The sequence below is a fragment of the Felis catus genome, chromosome B2 (assembly GCF_018350175.1).
Source record: "Felis catus isolate Fca126 chromosome B2, F.catus_Fca126_mat1.0, whole genome shotgun sequence".
Taxonomy (NCBI): domain Eukaryota; kingdom Metazoa; phylum Chordata; class Mammalia; order Carnivora; family Felidae; genus Felis; species Felis catus.
Window position 1 is genome coordinate 11,351,717 of NC_058372.1, and position 24,238 is coordinate 11,375,954.

Consider the following 24,238-nt stretch of genomic DNA (forward strand, 5'->3'; position numbering starts at 1 on the left):
ATTGAGTAACCCAATAAAAAGCCAGTAAACACATCCTTGTTCAGAGGACGTTCAAACGAGTGGTTAGCCAGCATAAAATAATCCCTTTTCTGCACTAGTAAAATAAACGTACCCAGTTATTTATATAAAAATAGGCTCCACTTCAGGTATGGCCATCACAAATGGCCTCGTGGGCATCTACATTCTTGGTAGATTGTCCTGGGGTTATTTTTTATGTATGTGTTTGTTTCTTCAGTAAACGTTAGTCGTTTCCTGCATATCAAGCGCTGTACAGACCAGACAGGAAAGAACCAGGAGAATGTGACCCAGCCTCTGCCTGGGGACACTCCGAATGGGCAGGAGATGGGTGTCTCTGACCAGACCAGAAGCTCACATGTGGCAGGCATGGGGGAGATGGTAGTAAGACCTGTGGACAGCCCCACTGTAGTGGACCAGATGGGCAATAGTCCATGACACTGACAGTGTGACAGGTGCCTGAGGAGAATGCATAGCGCAAGTAGCAGGAGACTTGGAGACGGGATGTCAGGGACAACCTCTCTGGGGAGGTTACTTTAAAAAAATTTTTTTAATGTTTCTTTATTTTGAGAGGGAGAGAGAATCCCAGGCAGCCTCCATACTGTCCGTGCAGAGCCCAATGTGGGGCTCAAACCCAGGAACCGTGAGATCATGACCTGAGCCAAAATCAAGAGTCGGACACTCAACCCACTGAGCCACCCAGGTGTCACTGAGGAGGTGATGTTTGTGCCATGTGTGAGGATGAACATTCCTCGCACGGAGAGCGGCTCATGTGATGGCTCTGAGGCAGGAGTTTTTTGAGTTCTTGGTGGGCAGGAAGAGGGAAGAGGAAGCTGCATGAGGTGAACAGAGGCCATGTCCTACAGATGACATAAAGGAATTTGGTATTTCTTCCAAGTACAATAGGGAGTCATCATAGGATGCTAAACCAGGAGAAGGGTAGGAAATTTATTTTCTTTCTTTCTTTTTTTGATTATCTATCTATCTATCTATCTATCTATCTATCTATCTATCTATCTATCTATCTTTGAGAGAGATAGAGCATGAGCAGGGGAGGAGCAGAAAGCGAGAGAGTCCCAAGCAGGCTCCACACTGTCAGCACAGAGCCTGATGCAGGGCTCACAAACTGTGAGATCATGACCTGAGTCAAGGTCAGGAGTCAGACGCTTAACCACCTGAGCCACCCAGGCACCCCAGGAAATTTATTTCCTAAAGATCATCCTAGTTGCAAGGTTAGATGTGGGGTTAAAGGAATATACCAAAAAAGATCTAGAGCTAGGTCTTAATCCTAAGTCCACCACTTACTTAGTCTTGTGGCAAAGTTTACTCATCTGGAAATGGGACTCGCGTCGTGATGAGGATTGAGTGAATAAAATACAGCGTTGAGAACCATGTGCCATGGACAGATGCTCAGTAGCATTAGTTCCCCCCTCACTGTCCCTTTTCCCCATAAAATACACAAGTAAAGTGTTCTGCAACCAGTCTCTGGTGGCCTTGGGGGCAGCATCAGCAAGCCCACTGGCAGTCTCATGAAATGATGGGTGCAGTGTCCAGCTGTAGAAAGTTTTGTTTTTCTATTTGAGATTGGTGTGGCCCATTCAAAGCCTGGATTAGTAACTGAGATTACGAGTTTAGTCTGTAACAGACAACACATTTCCTCCCTTTTCTTCCTGCCTTTTTAAAGGACAGAACTCAGTTGCTAATTCAGTACTATTGTTGCTCTTTTGCTCCTAATTCTCAGCATTATATTAGGAGGAGAATCTGCTGACCTTCATGCCTCTGGTCCATATCTTGGAATCTCATTTAGACTAAAGACATTTCCTTCCCCTATCAATTGACTCGGACTTTCCTGTTGTTTTGAATCTCTAAGTATCTTCCACAAATGATCAAAGTCCTTTATACTTTTGAGGAGAGCATTTAATTCTCAATAATTCCACCATAATGGTGTTCATTAGGTCCATGATGTGAGTTTGCCTAATGGGTACAAGATCTGCTTGTTTTCAACTACGTAACTAGTACATGCAAAGAAAATGCTGTTAAGTAGTATGGGGATAATAAAAATGATTCAGATGTGGCAGGTGTCCTCAAGGACTTTGTAGCATGATTACAATCGTATTTTAGCAATCGGAAACCGAGAGTCAGTCTCAGGCTTGCCTGGAGCCACTTCTGCTCTGGGATGGTGGCACGCATTATGGGGAGCTTACACGTGCAGGGTAGTTAGGTGTGTGTTTGTTTTGGCTTAGCTAAAAAATTTGTTTTTAATATAAAAAAATTTAAGAGCTATTTTAGGTTCATAGCAAAATTAAGAGGAAGGTAGAGATTTTCTATCTACCCCCTGCCTCCCCTCATGTAAGCCTCCCCTGTTATCAACATCCTGCACCAGAGTGATACGTTTGTTATAATTGGTGAATCTACACTGACACATTGTAATCACCCAACGTCTGTAGTTAATACGAGGTAAGGTTCACTATTAGTGTTGCATTCTCTGGATTTGGACTAATGTGTAATGACGTATATCCATTGTTGTATCATACAGAATATTGTCGCTGCCCTGGAAATCCTGTTCATCCCCTATTCATCCCCTCTCCCCTGACCCCAGTAACCCGTGGCAACCACAGACCTTTTCACCGACTCCATAGCTTTGCCTTTTCCAGAATGTCACATAGTTGAAATATTTCAGTATGTAGCCTTTTCAGATTGGCTTCCTTGCCGTAGTAATATGCCTTTAACTTTCCTCCATGTCTTTTTGGGGCTTGATAGCTCATTTCTTTGTAGTGCTGAGGTTGAATATAATTAGAAATCAGTCCATGGATCCTGCCTTAAATGCTTTTAGATATATCTGGGCTTTAAAAATAAACTGCTCTTAGTTTGCTGTTCATGATGAAAGTTTTTCAGCTCACGCTTCCTAATTTTTTTTTTAATTTGTTTTCAACGTTTATTTATTTTTTGGGACAGAGAGACAGAGCATGAACGGGGGAGGGGCAGAGAGAGAGGGAGACACAGAATCGGAAACAGGCTCTAGGCTCTGAGCCATCAGCCCAGAGCCTGACGCGGGGCTCGAACTCACGGACCGCGAGATCGTGACCTGGCTGAAGTCGGACGCTTAACCGACTGCGCCACCCAGGCGCCCTCACGCTTCCTAATATAAAGAATAACATTGCCACGAATCCTCGCCACTAGTGTGGCTTTTGTCACAAACATAGTTTTTTGTTGTTGTTTTTTTTTAATCTTTATTTATTTTTGAGACAGAGAGAGACAGAGCATGAACAGGGGAGGGTCAGAGAGAGGGAGACACAGAATCTGAAACAGGCTCCAGGCTCCGAGCCGTCAGCACAGAGCCCGACGCGGGTCTCGAACTCACGGACTGCAAGATCATGACCTGAGCCGAAGTTGGATGCTCAACCGACTGAGCCACCCAGGCGCCCCTGCAAACACGGTTTTTGCCAGGGGCTCACGTGCAACATCCATGTCTGTGTTGTAGCTAGGGGTGAGGGATGCCATCCTGCCAGGAAGCATGCCTCCCCACATCTCTTCTGGATCAGAGATGGGAGTTACTGGGATTGTAATCTTGCTGTCTTCGTACCTCAGCTCAATGTGACTTTGAAATGCGATGATCCCACACAGCTGTCTTACGGTGTATGTGGGCTGCTGAGTCAGGTGTGCGTCCGTCCCACAGCCCTCAAGGTGGCGGGTCCTTCAGGCTCCCAGAGTTCCACCAGCAACGGCAGCTGTTGTTCTGGCAGTTGGAAAGAAGATTGTAGGTAAACTAAATGGCCGGAGGCGGGAGAGTTGTGAATCACCTGGGTAAACAATCCTGCTCTCCTTAAGAGCTTCGTGTATACGCATTCATTTCGCCCTCGCATTCAAGGCCACATCCGTGGAAAGTGGTGGAGACAAAGAAGGGGACCTCCTGCTTCCTCCCTCCTGGCTGTTCACCACCACACTGGACTGGACTCATAACAGGCTGTTGTCTGTCCCGCTAGGATTATTCAGCTAATGTCCTTGCTTTTGTGAAGCTGTTGCACATAGCATGAGGTGTGGTTCTGACTCCCTAATGTAGAAAATTTAAATGATCCTCAACATGCTGTCGTAAGTGTGTGCTATTGAGGTGCATACAGCCTCACATACGTGGAGACTTAATCTTGGAGAAAGGGGTAAACCAGATAAACGTATGTTTCTTCCACACGGCGTATTGATTGGGGCCAAGTCTAGTAGTAGCAGACAGACTGAGAATTAGCCTGAGCATGGCCTCACATAGGAGCTTAATTCCTGATTTTAAGTCAAGGATCCGTGCTCTGTGCTGCATTTTTCCCAAAGCCTCACCGCATGATACTTTTGAGGACACAGCAAGAAAATTGCAAAAGAGCCATGTTTCCTCTGCTCAGTTTTGTTTTGGTTAAGCGAGTATGAGTTCCTGCAGGTTCCTCCCGCTGGGAATTGCAGCTATGACAATGAGAGACAGGAGCTCCCTGAAGTGGCCTGGAGCATGCTCCACAGAGACCGCCAGGCCCGTGGCTTTCCCGGCGGCCATGGCCCACACCTGTCGTTGGCCACATTTTGTTAGTCAGGAGGTACAACTCAGGTGTGACTTCCCTTGACAATATTAGAAGAAAAAAAAAAGGCAAGGAAGCTGTTATTGATGATCATGAGTCCATGAATTATGTCACGTAACTTGTACAACTTTCATTGGTTCGTGTGCCCATTTTAATTTTAGGGATGTACCTACGGGTATCGTTAGGTTGGATTAATAGGTACTGTGGATATCCTTGTGATTTAACCTCAAGTTTTGCATTTTAATCTTTTAAACAAATTGTTTATTTTTGAGAGAGAGAGAAAGTGAGAACAAGAGAGCGTGAGTGGAAGAGGGTCAGAGAGAGAGAGAGAAAGGAGGAGAGAGAGAATCCCAAGCAGGCTCCGCACTGTCAGTGCAGAGCCCGATGCAGGGCTCAATCTCACGAACTGTGAGATCATGACCTGAGTTGAAATCAAGAGTCAGATGCTTAACTGATTGAGCCACCCAGGTGCCCCTGTGATCTTTTGTTTTTTATTAACCAGCTGATTATGTAGAAATGAAATGTTCCTTTCAAACTCTACTTGGCTTCTGGGTGACATTAAAAAAAAAAAAAAAAAAAAAAAAAAAAAAAAAACTCCCAAAGGATCATTTCTTTTTCCTTTTCAACCCCAATCCATCAGGGACACATACTTTTGTAAATGTCAGAGAGGGACGGCATCGTGGCATGTCATCTCTAAAGGAGGGTAAGAGTGGCCGGTGCTTTGGAAGAGATGTTTCACTTCTTCAGACTTGGTAGCAAACAGTTCACGGACTGCCCTCAGCCTCACACTGTACTATGAGGAGCACGGGGCTGGGAGATATTTCCAGATTTGTGCAGGTAGTAACCATTTGTGTTTTGCTACTCTGTTCTCAGTACTTCTGGCCAACACATGTGCATGGGTTTTCTCACACCACCCAGTTCTCCAGTTCTCTGTGGGCCCCAGCTGGGTGTCCTACAATTCAGTTCAATTCTGACACCTGTCCACCTAGAGTCATTGTCAGACCCCACAGGTTAGGGACCCAGTCCCACAGGACTTACCTCCTCCTCCATCCCTGCTTCTGACTGACTGAGGTTCCCACCCTCCTCAGCTTTGGTAATTTGCTACAGCAGCTCATAGAACTCAGGAAGACTATTCCCTAGGTTATCAGTTTATTGTTATTATTCTGATACAACTCAAACAGCCAGATGGGAGAGATGTGCAAGGCAGGGTACGTGGGAAGGGCACACAGCCTTCCTCATCTGCTCTGGGTGCGCCACCCTCCCAGCACCTCCTGGTCAGCAACCTGGATGCTCTCCGAACCCCACCTGTTAGGATTTTTATGAAGGTTTGTTATGATTGATGAAAAAGGATTGATCAAATCACTGGCCATTGGTGACTGGCTCAACCCCTAGCCCTCTCCCCTCCTCTGAAGTTAGGGTTTTTAGATTTTAGACTCACCCTGAATAACTTTAATTTTGTTTATTTAAAAAGTAGTTTTAGCCGACAACATTTATATTGGAAGCATATTTACAGTTACTAGTGTTCTAGCAGAGAAGAAACCTGGTATTGGGAGAGGTTGGGAACCCACTGGTTGGTTGGTTGAGTCCTTTAACTAGACTCCGTTGGATACAAATTATGTGTAAGCCATTTGAGGCACACTAGGGACTTCAGTCAGTTCTAATGATAACGGGTGCCCGTTGTATGCCTTCCTGCTTAGTGAGTGGAAATGGTATTGGCCTATATTGTTAAAACTCGTGTTTGCTGGGTGGCGAGCATATGGTACACAACCGTGCAGAAAGAAAATAATGATGTAAGAAATTCGAATTTTGGGGGCACCTGGGTGGCTCAGTTGGCCAAATGTCTGACTCTTGATTTCAGCTCAGGTCATGATCTCACAGTTCATGGGTTTGAGCCCTGCATTGGCCTCTGTGCTGACAGTGCAGAGCCTGGTTGGGATTCTCTGTTTCCCTTTCTCTCTCTGCCCCTCCCCTGTGCATTCTTTCTCTCTCTCTTAAAAATAAACATTAAAAAAATGATAAAATAGGGGCGCCTGGGTGGTTCAGTGGATTAAGTGTCCGACTTCGGCTCAGGTCATGATCTTGCAGTTTGTGGGTTCGAGCCCTGCATTGGGCTCTGTGCAGACAGCTCAGAGCCTGGAGCCTGCTTCAGATTCTGTGTCTCCCTCTCTCTCTGCCCCTCCCCAGCTTGCACTCTGTCTCTCTCTCTCAAAAATAAATAATCATTAAAAAAATTTTTTTTGGGGGGGGGCGCCTGGGTGGCTCAGTTGGCTGAGCATCCAACTTCAGCTCAGGTCATGATCTCACAGCTTGTGAGTTTGAGCCCCGCGTCGGGCTCTGTGCTGACAGCTCGGAGCCTGGAGCCTGCTTCAGATTCTGTGTCTCCCTCTCTCTCTGCCCCTCCCCCACTTGTGCCACACCTCTGTCTCTCAAAAATAAATAAACATTAAAAAAAATCAGGGGCGCCTGGGTGGCGCAGTCGGTTAAGCGTCCGACTTCAGCCAGGTCACGATCTCGCGGTCCAGGAGTTCGAGCCCCGCGTCAGGCTCTGGGCTGATGGCTCAGAGCCTGGAGCCTGTTTCCGATTCTGTGTCTCCCTCTCTCTCTGCCCCTCCCCCGCTCATGCTCTGTCTCTCTCTGTCCCAAAAATAAATAAACGTTGAAAAAAAAATTAAAAAAAAAATTAAAAAAAAATTTTTTTATGATAAAATAAAAAGATTAGAATTGTATTGTGTTTGTGTCCTCCACTCTTACAACCCTGAGACATTCTTTAGAATCCTCAGAATTTTAGAATAATGCAATTAATTTGTAAAGTGCAGATTAATTAGGAATCCTCCAGTGGTAATTGTAAGCTTTTGCTATTACTTTATTTCAGAAGTATTTTGCTTCTATTATAAAGCTGATGTATCTTTATTGCAGAAAATGTTTTAACAGTGACTAACAGAATGGCAATTGTTGTTGTTGTTTTTAATCACCTTGTCTCTTCTTATTTCAGTGGACTTCAGTGGTGAACTGTAAATATTCATCTGGCCTATAGGGTGCATCTTACATTGGTAATGCGATTCTGCTCTTTGGTTCTCGCCTGAAAATTCAAGGTGCCATTGTAGGAAAGGGAACCAAATCTGTTTGCTCCCTGGGTTCTGTTTCTCCTGCGGAGGGAGCCCTGCCTTTTTTTACTGCCAGCTTTTCCAGTCCTTAAGTAGTGCTTCTAGGTCCTTCGGTGAGTGTTGGGGTGAATAACCTCAACATAATAGACGGAGAAAATAAATGGCACGTTTTTAAATATGAGGTCATTTTTTAATGAAGAGTCTCTTAAAACCTCGCCTCATTATTCCCGTGGCTACTTTGCCAGCTGTCAGGGGTTTTCTTCACCCTGTCATTCAGGGCACCAGTGCTTGGACAGACGTCAGGTGTGATCAGCTCGATGAGGTGTGCCCCAGTGTTTGTACTTACGCACCTGCTCTTGACTCTTTTCTAGAAAAATTAATACAGCTTAGTGCTTGTGAAGGTGTCCAACTTTATACATGTTTATCTAATTATCTCTAAGGGGAGTTTTTTCTATTCTTTCTCTTCCTTTATTATACATTAGGAAGGAGGATACAATCCTTAGAGGATACAATCCTGTTTTATTAGAAGTGCCCTCCTAGGCAGAAATCAGTGCAGCATGGAGAGTGTGCATCCCTGGAGGGTTCTCGATCACTGTTTACTGGAGTCAACAGAAGGGCGGGGCTCCTTGCAGAGTCCAGAGTCTCCCCTCCCCCTGATCTGGCGGCTCTGATTATATCATCCAGTGGTCCTCACCGCCGTCGACCCTCACAGTCATTCTCATCTCCACAGCAAGCACGTCTAAGACTCAGAACCTTTTGTATTCAGTTTAATGTTTGAGCATTCTTTTTTCTCGGAAATGCATTTCTGAACATTGAAAACATTTTGAACATCTTGAACCTTCTAAAAAGAACATAATGACCATCCATGTATCTGTTAGTTATGCTGTAACAGTTACCAATGTTCTGTTCCCCCTGTTTGAAGAGCGTATTTTTTAAAAATATATTTTTTTTATTATTTTTAATAAAAAAAATTTTTAAACATTTATTTATTTTTGAGAGAGATGGAGTGTGAGTGGGGGAGGATCAGAGAGAGAGGGACAGAGAGAATCCGAAGCAGGCTCCAGGCTCTGAGCTGTCAGCACAGAGCCCAATGCAGGGCTCAGACTCATGAACCGAGAAATCATGACCTGAGCTAAAGTCAGATGCTTAACCAACTGAGCCACCCAGGCGCCCCAAGAGCGTATTTTTAAGTTCATAAATATTCTCTTTCTCACACACACACACACACATACACACACACACACACACAGTGCTGTCATTCTTCAGCTCTCAGGAACTTTTCCCCAGAGGAAACTGAGTTTTGAGCTATGTGGACATTTTGCATGTATCATCCAGGAGAGCTGTTTGTTGTACCAGCAGCACTTGCATCTAACATTTATTGAGCCATGACCATGCGCCCACTGTGTGTAATGTTAGCCTTGCCATCACCTGTCATCCTTCATTGGTCCTGAAGGGGTGCTTCCCCATTTTACAGACACAGAAACTGAGGCTCAGAGGGCTTGAATAAACTTGCCCAAGGTCAACGTAGCCAAATGCTGGCAGAGCTAGAGTTGTCTGGCTCGAAATCGTGACCCTTTACCACGACCCTATTTTACTTCTTACAGAAATTGCAAAGGGGGTGCCTGGGTGGCTCAGTTGGTTGAACGTCGGACTTTGTCTCAGGTCATGATCTCGCAGTTTGTGAGTTTGAGCCCCACATCGGGCTCTGTGCTGACAGTGTGGAGCCTGCTTGGGATGCTCTCTCTCCCTCTCTGCCCCTCCCGTGCTTTCTCTCTCTCTCTCTCTTTCTCTCTCAAAATAAATAAACTTAAAAAATTAAAGTCTGCTTTCATTGGTAACACTTCCATTGAATGATCTGATTTCTTTGCACATTTAGAAATTTTTGCTGTAGCTTCCTGAGAGCTTGATAATCAATCTGCTAACTCTTTTTTAAAGTTTTCAAACCAGACTTTGTCATGGAATTTAATGTTTTTGACATTTACATTCTTCTTGTGAAGAAGGTTTCAAAGGCTCTTCAAAATGCATAGGTTGCCCCCTTATCATTCATAGAGTGCTTGTTGTGTTTTAAATACATGGATATCTTAACTTGGTACACAAGCTTCTAAACCTCTTTTCAAACTGTGGTCAATAAATCTTGGTTGCAGCGGAACCTTTATACCCACCTATTTGACAAAACCCCAATCCCATGTCATCCTGTGTCCCAGCGTCTCTGCTTCTATGGCCCAAACTGCTCAGGTTGGCAACTGTCCTACGATCTCTGGTCTTCAAGTGGGCTGTGTGCTCTGATTCTTTGTGCACAGACAGTTCCCCCTATGGGGATGCCATTTCTTTGTCTTGTCAGGTGGGTGACTCTGTTTAGCCTTCTAAATTATCCTCAGGGTTTTTCTCTTCTGAGAACCTTCCTCTCTTTTTCAGCCGATCTCACCCTCTTTGAATCTGTTGCTGTGCACATCACATTGTATTGTAATCTGTGTCTATAAGTTTTGTTTACTGTTCGAAAGACAACATATCTAGTTTATTTTTTAATTTTTTAAAATTTATTTTTGAGAGAGAGAGACAGAGACCGAGTGCAAGCGGGGGAGGGGCAGAGAGAGGGAGACACAGGCTCTGAGCCATCAGCACAGAGCCGGATGCGGGGCTCGAACCCATGAACCGTGAGATCATGACCTGAGCTGAAGTCGGGCGCTCAACCGACTGAGCCACTCAGGCACCCCTAATTTATCTTTGTACTTCAACAAAGTAGCACACAGTGGGTGTTCAATAGTTGGTGACCGAATGTAGCTTTGTTCCCATCTGTGCTGTGACAGTCACAGTCTGCTAGTGTCAGTTAGTCGTGTATGTATCTGTCCCTCTCACAAGGTGTTAACTTTCTTGAGGCCAGAGGCCGTGTCTCATTCCCCGAAACACCCCTCAGAGAGCACCTGTACTTTGCAGCGTAGGAATTGGTGCTCAATAAACAAGGTTAACAAAGTACTTGGACGATTTAGGTGACTTTGTGTTTTGTTCTCCATGTGACAGTGGAAGTGATCAGGGACTTCATAAAATACACATCCTTGGACTAATCTCCAGGAGTCAGATGTCATTTAGCTGTATATCTTCAGATAGAGGTTGTGGCAGTTTCTGACATTCAGTCAGTAAAACACACATGGAAGAGAATTTCCTGTTTCAGAAGCAAGACGCGGATCCGTCTTGTCTGCCAAAGCGCTGACTAGTGCTAGGGCCCCTGCACACTAGAGCCTTCGGCCATCTAACTTCTGAGGCGCTAACTATAGTTGATAGGGAAAAGTGATGGACAGAAGACTCCTTCTCCCATAAATCTTCCAACATGAGGTATGAGGAAAGAACAACAGCTATCTAGGGTTATTGTTGTAATAGACTCTTACATTGCTTTCTTCGTTTCACTTGTTTGTTAAACTTTCCAGGTCTGGGCTACCTGTTAAATTAAGTACCATCTCCTTATTTCAAGAGCTGGCCCAGTATAGGTCTACCTTATTCTTACAGTCCTGTTTCTGTGTGTGTGTGTGTGTGTGTGTGTGTGTGTGTGTGTGTGTGTCCCCTCTACTCTTATCAAACTGCCTTTCTGAACTTAATTGACTTATGCAACTTTTGAGGGTTTGACCCTTGTTAACATGGGATTTGAACTTCTCTATATGAAATGCTGGTGCAGAGAAATAGCTATTTTTAAATAAGTCATTGAAAAGAGTCTACGTTTTCTAATAATCTCTGAAGTCCTCACTACTATTAAATGCGAGCAGTCTTTGCCCCCACATTTTGGGACTGTGGTGGTAATCGAAGAAAATCTTCACATCTGGATTATGTCTAACTCGCTAATGTAAAAAATCAGTTCTGAGTTCTTACAGTGCCTTCCATTCTGCATGAATATGTAGGATCAAGGGCCGAGGTCATAAAAGGAGCATGTGGCATGACCTCTGCTTTCAGGGAGATTCAAATATAGACAAAATTACTGAGGGGCTTTATGTATGCTGGTAAGTGCTGAGCTGTTTTTTTGACCATAGAGATCCTTGGGGTATAATATCAGAGGTGGTAAAGGCCAAGGTGGTCTCCTCACACAACGTTTGAGGATTTGACACAGTTGAGTTGAGCTTTGAGCTGTGTCTTGGAGAGTGGGGAAATCTAATCAGGCAGATTGGGGAGACAGAAGTGGGATAAAGACATGGAAATGACAGGACTTGTCAGATACCTGGTGTGGGTGACCTTGAAGAGATTCACTGCCCTGCTTATGCTGAGAGAAAGGCAGCTCTGGTGTTCTGTAAAATAGAGCTACTATCCATGTAGAACTGTACCTCCTTCATTTCTTTTTTTTCTCTTTCTTTTTTTTTTGGAAAATGGGGAGAAGTCCATTTGTTTGTTTATTTATTTATTTATTTATTTATTCTTCAATATGTGAAATTTATTGTCAAATTGATTTTCATACAACACCCAGTGCTCATCCCAAAAGGTGCCCTCCTCAGTACCCATCAAGTCCATTTATTTTAACATATAATAAATGTTAGGGAAAAATTTGATATGATTCACTAATTGAAAATAGTACATTTGATTTAGAAAACCCTTTCTTCTTCAGGGACCGTACAAAATTATGAAATGGCTCAAATAATTCCCACCAGGGTTTCATTACTGTGAAACAGTTCCTGCGTAGGAAGGGATTGGAAACATTCTAGTCCAACCCCCTCATTCTATTTTATTTCAGTCTTTAAGTTTTGCATATGATCCTTAGGTAACCTGGCACACAGAGGCAGTCAACATAATGGCCAGCATTTATTGAGGGTATATTAAGTGCCAGCCCGGCATGCACCTCCTTATTTTCTCTCCAAATCCTGGGATCTAGAAACACAACCTTACTGGCTTCCAAACAAATTGTGTTCAGTTTATTTCTTTGGAATACACACACAAAAAGTCTCATGATAACTTACAGAGGATCACATGACTAAAAACAAGGACTTTTTATTATTTTTATTATTATTATTTTTTTAACGTTTATTTTTGAGACAGAGAGAGACAGAGCATGAACAGGGGAGGGTCAGAGAGAGGGAGACACAGAATCTGAAACAGGCTCCAGGCTCTGAGCTGTCAGCACAGAGCCCGACGTGGGGCTCAAACTCACGGACCGCGAGATCATGACCTGAGCCGAAGTCGGCCACTTAACCTGCTGAGCCACCCAGGCGCCCCAAAACAAGGACTTTTTAAAAATGAATGACAAGTTGGGCAGTGAGAGTGGTCAGGAACACACATACTTTTACCTAAGTGTCAATGGAATGCTCCATTTTCTGACGAGTCAGCAACCAAGCCTGTGTCTGTAGGTCAGTGAGGTCTGTTTGAAGAGGTTGTTCTTGTAGTTGATTGAATGTTTGCTTGGCTGAGGATGTTGCCTCTTTCTGAGCCATGCTGGTATCCACGATAAGCTGGATGTTACTGAGAGTTAGATGAAACTGTTGATAAGACTTTTCGATACAATCAACAAAGACCTAATTTAAAAAAGATAATATTGATTATGTTTCTGATAGATGGTTTACGTTATTCATCCTTTCTCATACATTTGTGCGAAAACTTGTATCTTTACGTTGTAATATCCTATTGGTTTTTTCCAAAGGATAACATACTATATTTGGTTGCAGTATAAGTATTACTCATAATGGAAAAATTTTTCTTCACGACTACCAGAGAATGTCATGTGGCCTCTGGGGATTGGGGTAGTAAATGTTGGCTCTGAATTAGGATCACTTAGTTGCTCATCTCTTAATTCACATCTCAAGAAAGGTTTACCGATTAACGAAGTACAGTTTCGGTACACTAAGTGACTTACTTTTCCTTCTTTGGTAAGGATCTTTATTCTAAATTAAACGATGAATAAATTTGGGTAGCAGCAGGTCCATGTAGTGACCTCCCATTTTCCCATGCTCCCCAGTCTCCATTTATTCTTAAGTGATCCCAGAGAACAGAGAAAGGTGGCAGAATCATGTCGTCATTCCTATATGATGTGCTGTCTTTCTAAGGGAAAGGGATATATATTTTTTTCAATACTTATAATGCTGAAATAGGATTGGTTTCCTAATAAGAATAAGGCAAACCATACTGGCATGTCAATGAAGATAGGATAGCTTTACTGTTAGACAGCTCAGGGGGTGAATATACTACTGACTACGAAACAGCACTGTACTTTGCTGCTGGTGATGATTGTCATACAGTTCTAGCATGAAAGAAGCACACAAAAACTCTGGAGAGACCCCTGGGATTCCTGTTAGCACATTCGACCTCCATTAGATTGCTTGACTCATCACAGCCTTCACATAAAATGTTTATTTTATTAACTTGGTCCATGCTGTTTCATATGATTGCCTTATTATAACCCAAGTGACTCGTCTGTCCTTTGTTAAGTAAAGCAGTGATTTAAACGGCTTTTAGGGACGCCTGGGTGTCTCAGTTGATTGAGCATCTGACTTCAGCTCAGGTCATGATCTCACAGTCCGTGAGTTCGAGCCCTGCATCAGGCTCTGTGAAACAGAGCCTGGAGCCTGCTTCGGATTCTGTGTCTGCCTCTCTCTCTGCCCCTCCCCTGCTCATGCTCTGTCTCTCTCTGTCTCAAAAATAAATAAAAACATTAAAAAAAAAATTAAGTGGCTTTTAAAAAGTAAGGCAAGCAAAATTAGAGAAGGTTTAGTCAAAAGTACTGTGCATACTGGTTTCATTATTGTTCTACCTGCTCAGAACAGATGCCTTCCAGAACAGTGTTCCACTTAAGGAAATTTTGTTGGCAGAAACCTTTAAGTTTATGCACAAAGCAAAGATCCATGGCTTTCTTAGATTAAAAGCACTCGTGCCTTTTTAGTATAACATCCATAAATGTTTATCCTGCTTGAAAGGGTAGATAGAATGTTGACACTTACTTGATGGCAGCCAGAAATACCCGTTTTTCTCGATAGGGTCCCCTCTAAAACCTGACGATAAAAAATCACAGTCCCATTGTGCCTGTCTGAAGTAATGACGTAAAGGATCCTTTAAGCTCAGTCATACAATTTCAAGAAGATGATAAAGCTTCATCTTTATGGAATGTCATGGTTTTCTTTCCCTCTGTTTAAAACTTTGGATTGTCCACCTGATTTTGGAATGCATGGACATTCTTTCCTTGCCGCTGAGCTCCGGGTTTTATTTGGGGCCCTCAGAGCTCTGTGAGGAGTGCTGCGCCCAATGCTGGAGAAAGGTCACCGTGCTATTTTTGCCTGTACCTTTTGATTTCCATGCCCTGTGCCCTGGAAAATCCATTTTCGTATCCTTCAGGTCTTATTCCTTGTGAAGAAGGAATAAAGCCACGGGGAAAACTCCCCCATTTCTACTTAACGATAATTTTACAGTTTATGTATTGATGATACTGGAGGCTGATTAAAAACACCCACGTCAGGAAGGCTAAGAACTAACTGTCAGAGGCTCACATTTTATAAAAATCATAGTTCAGCTTTTTAATTTCATATACATGGAAAACGTTTACAAGGCAAGTCAGCGCACTGGTTTGTTACTTCGAAAACGGTTTGCTTTTTGGAATTTCCTCCAGGTGGCAATTCCAGTCATTTGGGGGGATATTAACATGTAAAAATGTGCTTGTGTGGCTGGTTATGGGGGGAGGCTAGCTTTTCAGTTTCTCTTCAGTGATGAAATACATGAAAATTGTTGAGAACTGTGGCTTTCAAATGGGGAAAAAAATCCCATGTGAATTAGAATATTTATCAAAGGAAATATACATATATTGTAACACCAATTTAAGAAAATTTAAACGTGGAAATTAATTTAAAAGTGTTTGACCAGGTACAATAGGACTGTACATGCTTTCTTTATCTGGATGCTTTTCTGTTGGCATTTTTTAGAATCATTAAGAATACCTCTGAGTGACTGAATCCATTCTCTGTAAGCCAGGAAAGAAACCCATTATGCCTGTAATATATTTTTGAGCAACTATAATAGTTTATCACTTCGGGCAGCAAAGTGAATTTGGCTTCTCATCTTTGTAGAGTGTCCTTCAGACCATGTTACCAAGATGCTGAGTTTCCGTTCTGTTTTTTCTTTTTCATTGCTTCCCTCTGATGTGGCTGCTGTGTTGACAACCCTTTCTACTTCTGCTGCTGAAATTTTTTGTTTCCATCATTAAGGAAACCTCCCAAGGTAAGCGCTGAAATGGAATTTGACACTCATATTAAGTGTGCACGTATCCAGGACTTCATCCATCACAGTAACCCATGTGGAATACCTCTCCCATTGAGAAGAAAAATCGGCGTTCTCATTAAAACTTAAACCATGAAAAAACAATTAATGTCGGTAATGATATAAAATTGGAATGCCGTCCGCGTTTACAAAGCACTTTCATACATTATTTTTTTCTTGGAATTAATGCTCTGGTCCTCAGAGCAAACCCATCAGCTTACTGTTTCTATTTTATCAATGATGAAATGAGGCTCAGAGAGATGAAACTGTGTCTTAATTCACACATTGAGTAAGCGGAGAAGCTGGGACCACAGAATCACCACCTAGAGAATGGAAGGACAAAACTGGTAACAGCCTAGAATGATTGCTGACAGGGACAGATGATCTTTTCTATGCCCTACCAAGAGTAGTTGATAGCATCAGGAAAATTCTCCAGACTTTCAGGTAGCGTTAAGCCATCCACAAACTCTGGCTTCTCATTGGAGTTTCTTGGGCCTCACAAAGTCCACTGGCTGGAATCGTTTTCCTTGCTCCAGCCAGCCTTCAGTGGTATGTTTACCAGTGAGCAACCTACGGGTTAGAGAGTAGGTGGGGAAAAAGAATATGAGAAGGAGGGGATCTGAATGATCAACTCCTGAATAATTGAAGACTGATTTTGTTACTGGTGAGTATTTTATTGGGTATCAAGGGACACTTAGTGCCAAAAGGAGGGAGAAATTCAACCAGTCCCTCACCAATAAGGCTGGTTATAGAGCTTTGGTTCCTGAGAAGGAGTCAAGACAGGCTACACACCCAACACACAATGTCTGGTCAGAATCTAAGACATGCTGGGGAGGGTAAGGAATTCAGAATAGATTTGGCTTACTTGCATCTAGGGCTATGAAGGAAAGTCTAACTTAGCTTTTAGAGTAATGGAAACTCAGCAAAATGCTAAATGTTACCCTTTATGTTTATTGAAGGAGATATAGGAATTGTCCTTGGCACTTAGGAGTTTCAACTCCAGCAAAGGTACATATCCAACAAATAATATGAGATCTTTAAGAAAGAGGAAATAGGGGCGCCTGGGTGGCGCAGTCGGTTAAGCGTCCGACTTCAGCCAGGTCACGATCTCGCGGTCCGTGAGTTCGAGTCCCGTGTCGGGCTCTGGGCTGATGGCTCAGAGCCTGGAGCCTGTTTCCGATTCTGTGTCTCCCTCTCTCTCTGCCCCTCCCCCGTTCATGCTATGTCTCTCTCTGTCCCAAAAATAAATAAACGTTGAAAAAAAAATTTAAAAAAAAAAAAGAAAGAGGAAATATATGATGTTATAGGAATGTAAGCACTGGCATCTGGCCAAATCTGGGGAATTAGAATGTTCTCCCTGAGCAATTATTGATGTGGACATGGTCCCTAAAAGTTGCAGTCAAAAAAGTGTCTCTGCTACTCAGAAAGATGTGAGTGACCTTAAGCAGCTCTTCCTTCCCTCACTCTTGGTCTTAGAGGTTTCAAAACAGACTGCCATCCTTGTGATACATTTAATTCTTTCCCCACAGAAAAAGGCAACGAAATCCTGAGCAATTCTACACATTCACAGTGAAATTAAAAAGAGGCACAAAAACACATTTTTAAAAAATCACTAATTTCTTTATACCTAAGAATTTTCTAGGTTACTTTCTATTCAGTATATAGAGCTTACTGGTTTTCCTAGGTGTTCTGTTGATAGTTCAGGAAGTATCATGAAATTTTCAAAATAAAATCAATATTAAATCACCACATTGAAATCTATAGATGCATACTGTAAGACACACCTGAGAATTATAAAGATCACCTTAAAATCAAATAAGTGACACAATAGAGTCATATTTTTTAAAAAGACATTAAAATAAATAAGGTCTTTTCTTGCAGAAACTGAAATATTGAAAGCAAATTGGAAAGGGAATGGTGTTTTTAATGATGATTATATAAACATGAAATTTTATGGATTTAAAACAGTGAGATTCAGACATGCTAAATTAGCAAAATCTTAAAAGACTGGTTGGTTCAATTTAGCAAATAATTGTTCTGGGCAGGGGATACAATACTGCATGAATGAGACCTGATCCTAGCATTCTAATGGGGGTGGGGTAACATGCACAATTTAATATAAACTCAATTGTGTTAAAGGCCACAAGAGGCAAAATATTTGTGGAAGTCATAGGATGAAGGATCCCATTCTGACTTCAGCAGATCCGAGGATAGCTAGGACTGGACCTAATATTAAAAACCTGTGCTTGAAGGCACTGGAGAAATACCAAGTTAGTGAAGAATTACCAAACCAAGATCGAAGAGAAGGTAGAAATGTAGAGGAGTGAACCTGGTGTTTGGGTGTATCCCATTCAGACAGAGCAGTTTAAAGGCAAAGTAGTGTTTCTCACAGCCTCATGGGGTCTGGGGAGCCGAGGAGGACAAAAATGTTAGAGCTCAGAGTTTGCCAGAGGTGGAGTCCTTGGTAAACTCTTTATACTTTGGCTTGGCGGAATGGATTGAGACCCAGCCTTGGCTGGAGTATAAAGATGAAATAGAAATAAACAGTCTTCACATGGATTCCTGTGTGGTTATGAGTTCTTTGTGTGATCCAGGAAATCTCAAGCACTAAAAATGGATCAAAGCAATCCTAGAATGGAGGTTCTTATAGGCACCCAGAAGAAGCAGATGTAATCCCAAATCTCTGAAGATTCCACAGACCATTTTAAAAATACAGTGTCTGCACACAATCAAAGACAAAGAAAGAGGTGCATTACAAGATAAGGTAACATGAATAGGAAATAGCAGAAACAATAAAATGTAGAAATAGACCCACAGATGCTTCAGATGTTCAAATTGTTAAGCATGAACTTTAACTATGCTTAGTATATTTAAAGAGATAAAAGATAAGATTTTAAAATGTTGGAGAGGGTTAGAAACCATAAAAAGTGACAAAACAGATTTGGAAAATAATCCAATAGAAATGTTCACCCTGACAAACCCAAAACCAAAATTAAGAACTTAGGGTTTAGCTGCAGACAACATCCAGCTGAAGAGAGAGTTAAATAACTAGAAGATAGGTTAGTAGAAAATACCAAAATGAAATACGAAAGAGGTGCTGGGACAACTAGACATCAGCATACACAGAAATGAATTTATATATAGACTTTATACCCTTCGTAAGAATTAATTCAAAATGGATCATAGACCTAAATATAAAATGCAAAATTATAAAGCTTCTAGAAGATAACATACGAGAGATCTAAGAGATCTTGGGGTTGCTGATGACCATTTAGGTTCAGCACCTAAAGTGTGACCTGTAAAAATAAAATTGACTAGTGGGACTTCGTTAAAAGTATACACTGCTATGACAGCACTCTAAAGAGAATGAAAAGGGGCGTCTGGGTGGCTCAGTTGGTTGGGCGGCTGACTTTCGCTCAGGTCATGATCTCATGGTTCGTGAGTTCAAGCCTCGCATCGGGCTCTGCGCTGACAGCTCAGAGCCTGGAGCCTGTTTCAGATTCTGTGTCTCCCTCTCTCTGACCCTCCTCCGTTCATAGTCTGTCTCTCTCTGTCTCAAAAATAAATAAACGTTAAAAAAAAATGTAAAGAGAATGAAAAGAAAGCCATATACTGGGAGGAAATATTTGCAAAACACATCTGCTAAAGGACTCTTACCCCCACCTAAAAAATATATATGTGTGTGTGTGTATAAAGCTCTTAAATTTCAATAGTAAGAAAATGAACTACCCAATTAAAAAAAGGGCAAAAGACCTGAACAGACATTTCACCAAAAAAGATACACAGATGGCAAACACGGACATGAAAAATGCTTCACATCATATGTCATTAGGGAATTGAACATTAAAACAACAATGAGATGCCACTGCATACCTATAAGAATGACTAAAATCCAGAGATCTGGCAATCCCAAAGCTGATAAGGAGAGCCCTAGGAATTGTCATCCATTGCTGGTGAGAATGAAAAGTGGTATAGCCACTTTGGAAGACCGTGTGGAAGTTTATCATAGTGCTAAACATATTCTTATCATGTAGCTGTGTAATCCTGCTTCTAGGGATTTACTAAAATGAGCTGAAAACTTCTATCTATACAAAAACTACTCATGAATGTTTACAGCAACTTCATTTATAATTGCCAACAACTGGAAGCAACTAGGATGTTCTTCAGTAAGTAAATGGAAAAACAAACTGTGGTATGTCCATACAATGCAATACTGTATGAATTACCAAGCCACGGGAAAACATGGAGGAACCGTAAATGCATAGTGCTAAATGAAAGAAGCCAATCTGAAAAGGCTACATACTGTATGATTCCAATTACATGACATTCCGGAAAAGGCAGAACTACAGACATTAAAAATGTGTGGTGTACCTGAGACAGTACCCATAGCTCATGGCAGCTCCAGAGTGACTGTTGAATGAATGAGGGGAAGGAAGGAAGGAAGGAAGGAAGGAAGGAAGGAAGGAAGGAAGGAAGGAAGGAAGGAAGGAAGGGAGGGAGGGAGGGAGGGAGGAAGGAAGGAAGGAAGGAAGGAAGGAAGGAAGGAAGGAAGGAAGGAAGGAAGGAAGATCTATTGGAGCAGAACGACACCCACTAGTTTAGCAGAAAAAAGGTGCAAGTGATGGACAGAGCCACTTTGCTAGAGGCTAAGCCAGAGAACTGTCTGCCCTGATTCCATTCTCAAGAAGATCCAAATGCCTGGCCACTCTGTCATCTTGTTGCTTCTTTCTGACTTGACCTCAAAGTGTGCATTAGATCTTGCAAAGCTCCCCAGCAGCATGGATTCTCTTGTCATTAATTTGTGTTTTAAGGATTTTTTTTTTTTTTTCTGTGTGTTGTCTGTTTGGGCAGTTGTTGAAATTTCATCTAATGATGTGATGTTGGTGAATAATGATAATCACCCACCTGCAACAATGCACTGCTTCAATTATGTGTAAGAATTTTGTGCATTTTACTAAGAAATGTTTGGAGATAGGAGTGCTGATTAGGAGAAGGCAGAGGCTATCATTTTGAATATTTGGTTGAGTTAGCACTATTCCTCCCCAACGTTATACAGGAAAGGTCTCGTATTCTTTATACTCTTAGAATGCTATTTCCATTGTTAGTATTAATAGTAGGTATCTTTTTTTTTTTAATTTTTTTTTTCAACGTTTTTTATTTTTTGGGGACAGAGAGAGACAGAGCATGAACGGGGGAGGGGCAGAGAGAGAGGGAGACACAGAATCGGAAACAGGCTCCAGGCTCTGAGCCATCAGCCCAGAGCCTGATGTGGGGCTCGAACTCCCGGACCGCGAGATCGTGACCTGGCTGAAGCCGGACGCTTAACCGACTGCGCCACCCAGGCGCCCCAATAGTAGGTATCTTTAACTCAGTTCTTGTAATATGCCAGATTCATTTAAAATCCAAATTAAAATTCACTGAAAACTTGGTTGCCTTCAAAGAGAAAAAAAAAAATCTGTGATTGTCAAGGGGAGCAGGAGGAGAGAAGGCATGAATAGGTGAGGCACAGGATTTTAGGGCAGTGAAATAATTTTTTATAATACTATAATGGTGGGTATATGACATTTATGCATTTATCAAAACTCATAGAACTGTATAGCTCAAAAGAGAGAATCCAAATGTAAACTATGGAGGTTACTTATTAATACTGTATCAATATTGGTTCATCAACTATAATAAGTGTAACAAACTAACCCAGTTATTAATAGGTAAAACGATTGGGGGTTTACCCAAGCAGAGAGAGTATATGGGAACTCTGCACCATCTGCTCAGTTTTTCTGTACACCTAAAATTGCTTTAAAAAATAGTGTAGGGAGCCATGAGTGGCTCAGTAGGTTGGGTGTCAGATTTCAGCTCAAGTCATGATCTCACAGTTCATGGGTTCAAGCCCTGCATCAGGCCCTACACTGACAGTGCAGAGCTTACTTGGGATTCTCTCTCTCTTTCTCTCTCTCTCTCCCTCTCTCTCTCCCCCCGACCTCTCCCCCACTTGCACTCTGTCTTTAGAAATAAGTAAACTTAAAAAAATTATTTTAAATAGCCCATTATTATGAAAAAATAAATGTAATCACCACATCAACAGAAAAAGAAAACCATACGATCATCTCAGTAGATGCAGAAAAAGAGCATTTGACAAAAATTCAACATTTATTTACAAACTTGAAGCAAGCTAGAGGGACACAGAATCCTCCTTAATGTGGTGAACAGCATCCATTGAAAATATACAGCTGTCATCATACTTAGTGGTGAAAGATTCACCACTTTCCACCTAAGATAAGCAATAAGGCAAGGATATTGCTTTAGCCACTTTCATTTAGCATTGACTGGAGGTCCTCGCCAGTGTAATAAGGCAAGAAAAAGAAATAAAAGATACTTAGATTGGAAAGGAGGAAGCAAAAGCCTCTTTTTTTTCTTTATTTTTTAAAAATTTTATTTTTTATTTTTAAAAATTTACATCCAAATTAGCATATGGTGCAACAATGATTTCAGGAGTAGATTCCTTACTGCCCCTTACCCATTTAGTCCACCCCCCCCACCTCCTCCAGTAACCCTCAGTTTGTTCTCCTTATTTATGAGTCTCTTCTGTTTTGTCCCCCTCCCTGTTTATATATATATATATATATATATATATATATATATATATATATATGTGTGTGTGTGTGTATATATATATATACACACATATATGTATTTTGTGTGTTTTAATATTATTTTTGTTTCCCTTCCCTTATGTTCATCTGTTTTGTCTCATACGATTTTTGTCTTTCTCTGACTAATTTCACTTAGCATAATACCCTCCAGTCCAATTCCATCCATGCAGTTGCAAATGGCAAGATTTCATTCTTTTTGACTGCTGAGTAATACTCCATTTTGTATATATACTACATTTTCTTTATCCGTTCATCCATCGATGGACATTTGGGCTCTTTCCATACTTTGGCTATTGTTGATAGTGTTGCTATAAACATGGGAGTTCATGTGTCCTTTTGAAACAGCACAGCTGTATCCCATGGATAAATGCCTAGTAGGGCAATTGCTGGGTCGTAGGGTAGTTCTATATTTAGTTTTTTGAGGAACCTCCATACTGTTTTCCACAGTGGCTGCACCAACTTGCATTCCCAAAAAGCATCTTTATTTGTAGCCATTATGGTCACCTACTTGGAAAACATTAAGAAACCTCCAAACAACCTCCTAGGACTTACAAATGGCAAGGTGGCAGGAAAAAGGTCAAAATACAAATTGTATTTTTCTATTCTAGCAATGAGCAATTAGAAAAAATTTAACAAATCCAGTAATTTATAAGTGTTAAAAACATTACATACTTAGGTATATACTTAATGAAAAATGCACAAGACCTTTTTATTAAAACCCCACATATATATAGTCATTTGATTGTAGATGGATGTGCCAAGAGATAGAGCAAAGAGTATCAGCTGTGTTCACATAATGATAAGGCACAGAGTCAGACCAACAGTACATGAAGGGGAGGAGTCTTGGGTGACATCCTGGAAGGCCTTGATGCCAGGGTTGGCCCTTGTGCCTTCCGTGTCTCTCTGCTGCCTATTTTGAATAAAGCAGGGGCATAGTTGAGGCTCTGTTTTGGTAGATTAATGTCAAAGCAGAGCATAGAATAAATTGGGTTTGGTGAGTTGGGAAGGGGTTGGAGGTGGTATTTTGATATTCAATAAAATGTGCGAGAAAAGAGGTGATAAGGGTCTTCACTGAAGCAGTGCCAGGACACTGGAGAAGAGGAAGGGGAAAATTATCAAGATGTTGTAGAAATAGAGCATCCAGATAGGGGCACTTGTACCCCAGTGTTTCTAGCAGCACTCTCAACAATAGCCAAATTATGGAAAGAGCCTAAATGTTCATCAACTGATGCATGGATAAAGAAATTGTGGTTTATATACACAATGGAGTACTACGTGGCAATGAGAAAGAATGAAATCTGGCCTTTTGTAGCAACGTGGATGGAACTGGGGAGTGTTATGCTAAGTGAAATAAGCCATACAGAGAAAGACAGATACCATATGGTTTCACTCTTATGTGGATCCTGAGAAACTTAACAGAAGACCAGGGGGCAGGGGAAGGAAAAAAAAAAAAAAAAAAGAGGTTAAAGTGGGAGAGAGCCAAAGCATAAGAGACTGTTAAAAACTGAGAACCAACTGAGGGTTGATGGGGGGTGGGAGGGAGGGGAGGGTGGGTGATGGGTATTGAGGAGGCACCTGTTGGGATGAGCACTGGGTGTTGTATGGAAACCAGTTTGACAATAAATTTCATATATTGAATAAAAATTAAAAAATAAAAATAATTTGCATGTCAAAAAAAATAAATATTAATTGCCTCACAAAAAAAAGA

At 41.7% G+C, this 24,238-nt stretch overlaps 1 protein-coding gene across 9 annotated transcripts in view; it reads left to right on the forward strand.

Annotated features, from left to right (window-relative positions):
- KIF13A (kinesin family member 13A) overlaps nt 1–24,238 on the forward strand; it is a 214,283-nt gene that overhangs the window by 69,191 nt on the left and 120,854 nt on the right. For 8 of the 9 annotated variants that reach the window (XM_023253636.2, XM_023253638.2, XM_023253639.2 and 5 more), the window contains exon 3: nt 15,829–15,841. The exons of the other annotated variant lie outside the window; for it this stretch is intronic. In XM_023253636.2, the coding sequence (XP_023109404.2) occupies nt 15,829–15,841 (13 nt within the window). The remainder of the gene's footprint in view (nt 1–15,828; nt 15,842–24,238) is intronic. 9 annotated transcript variants of the gene reach the window in all.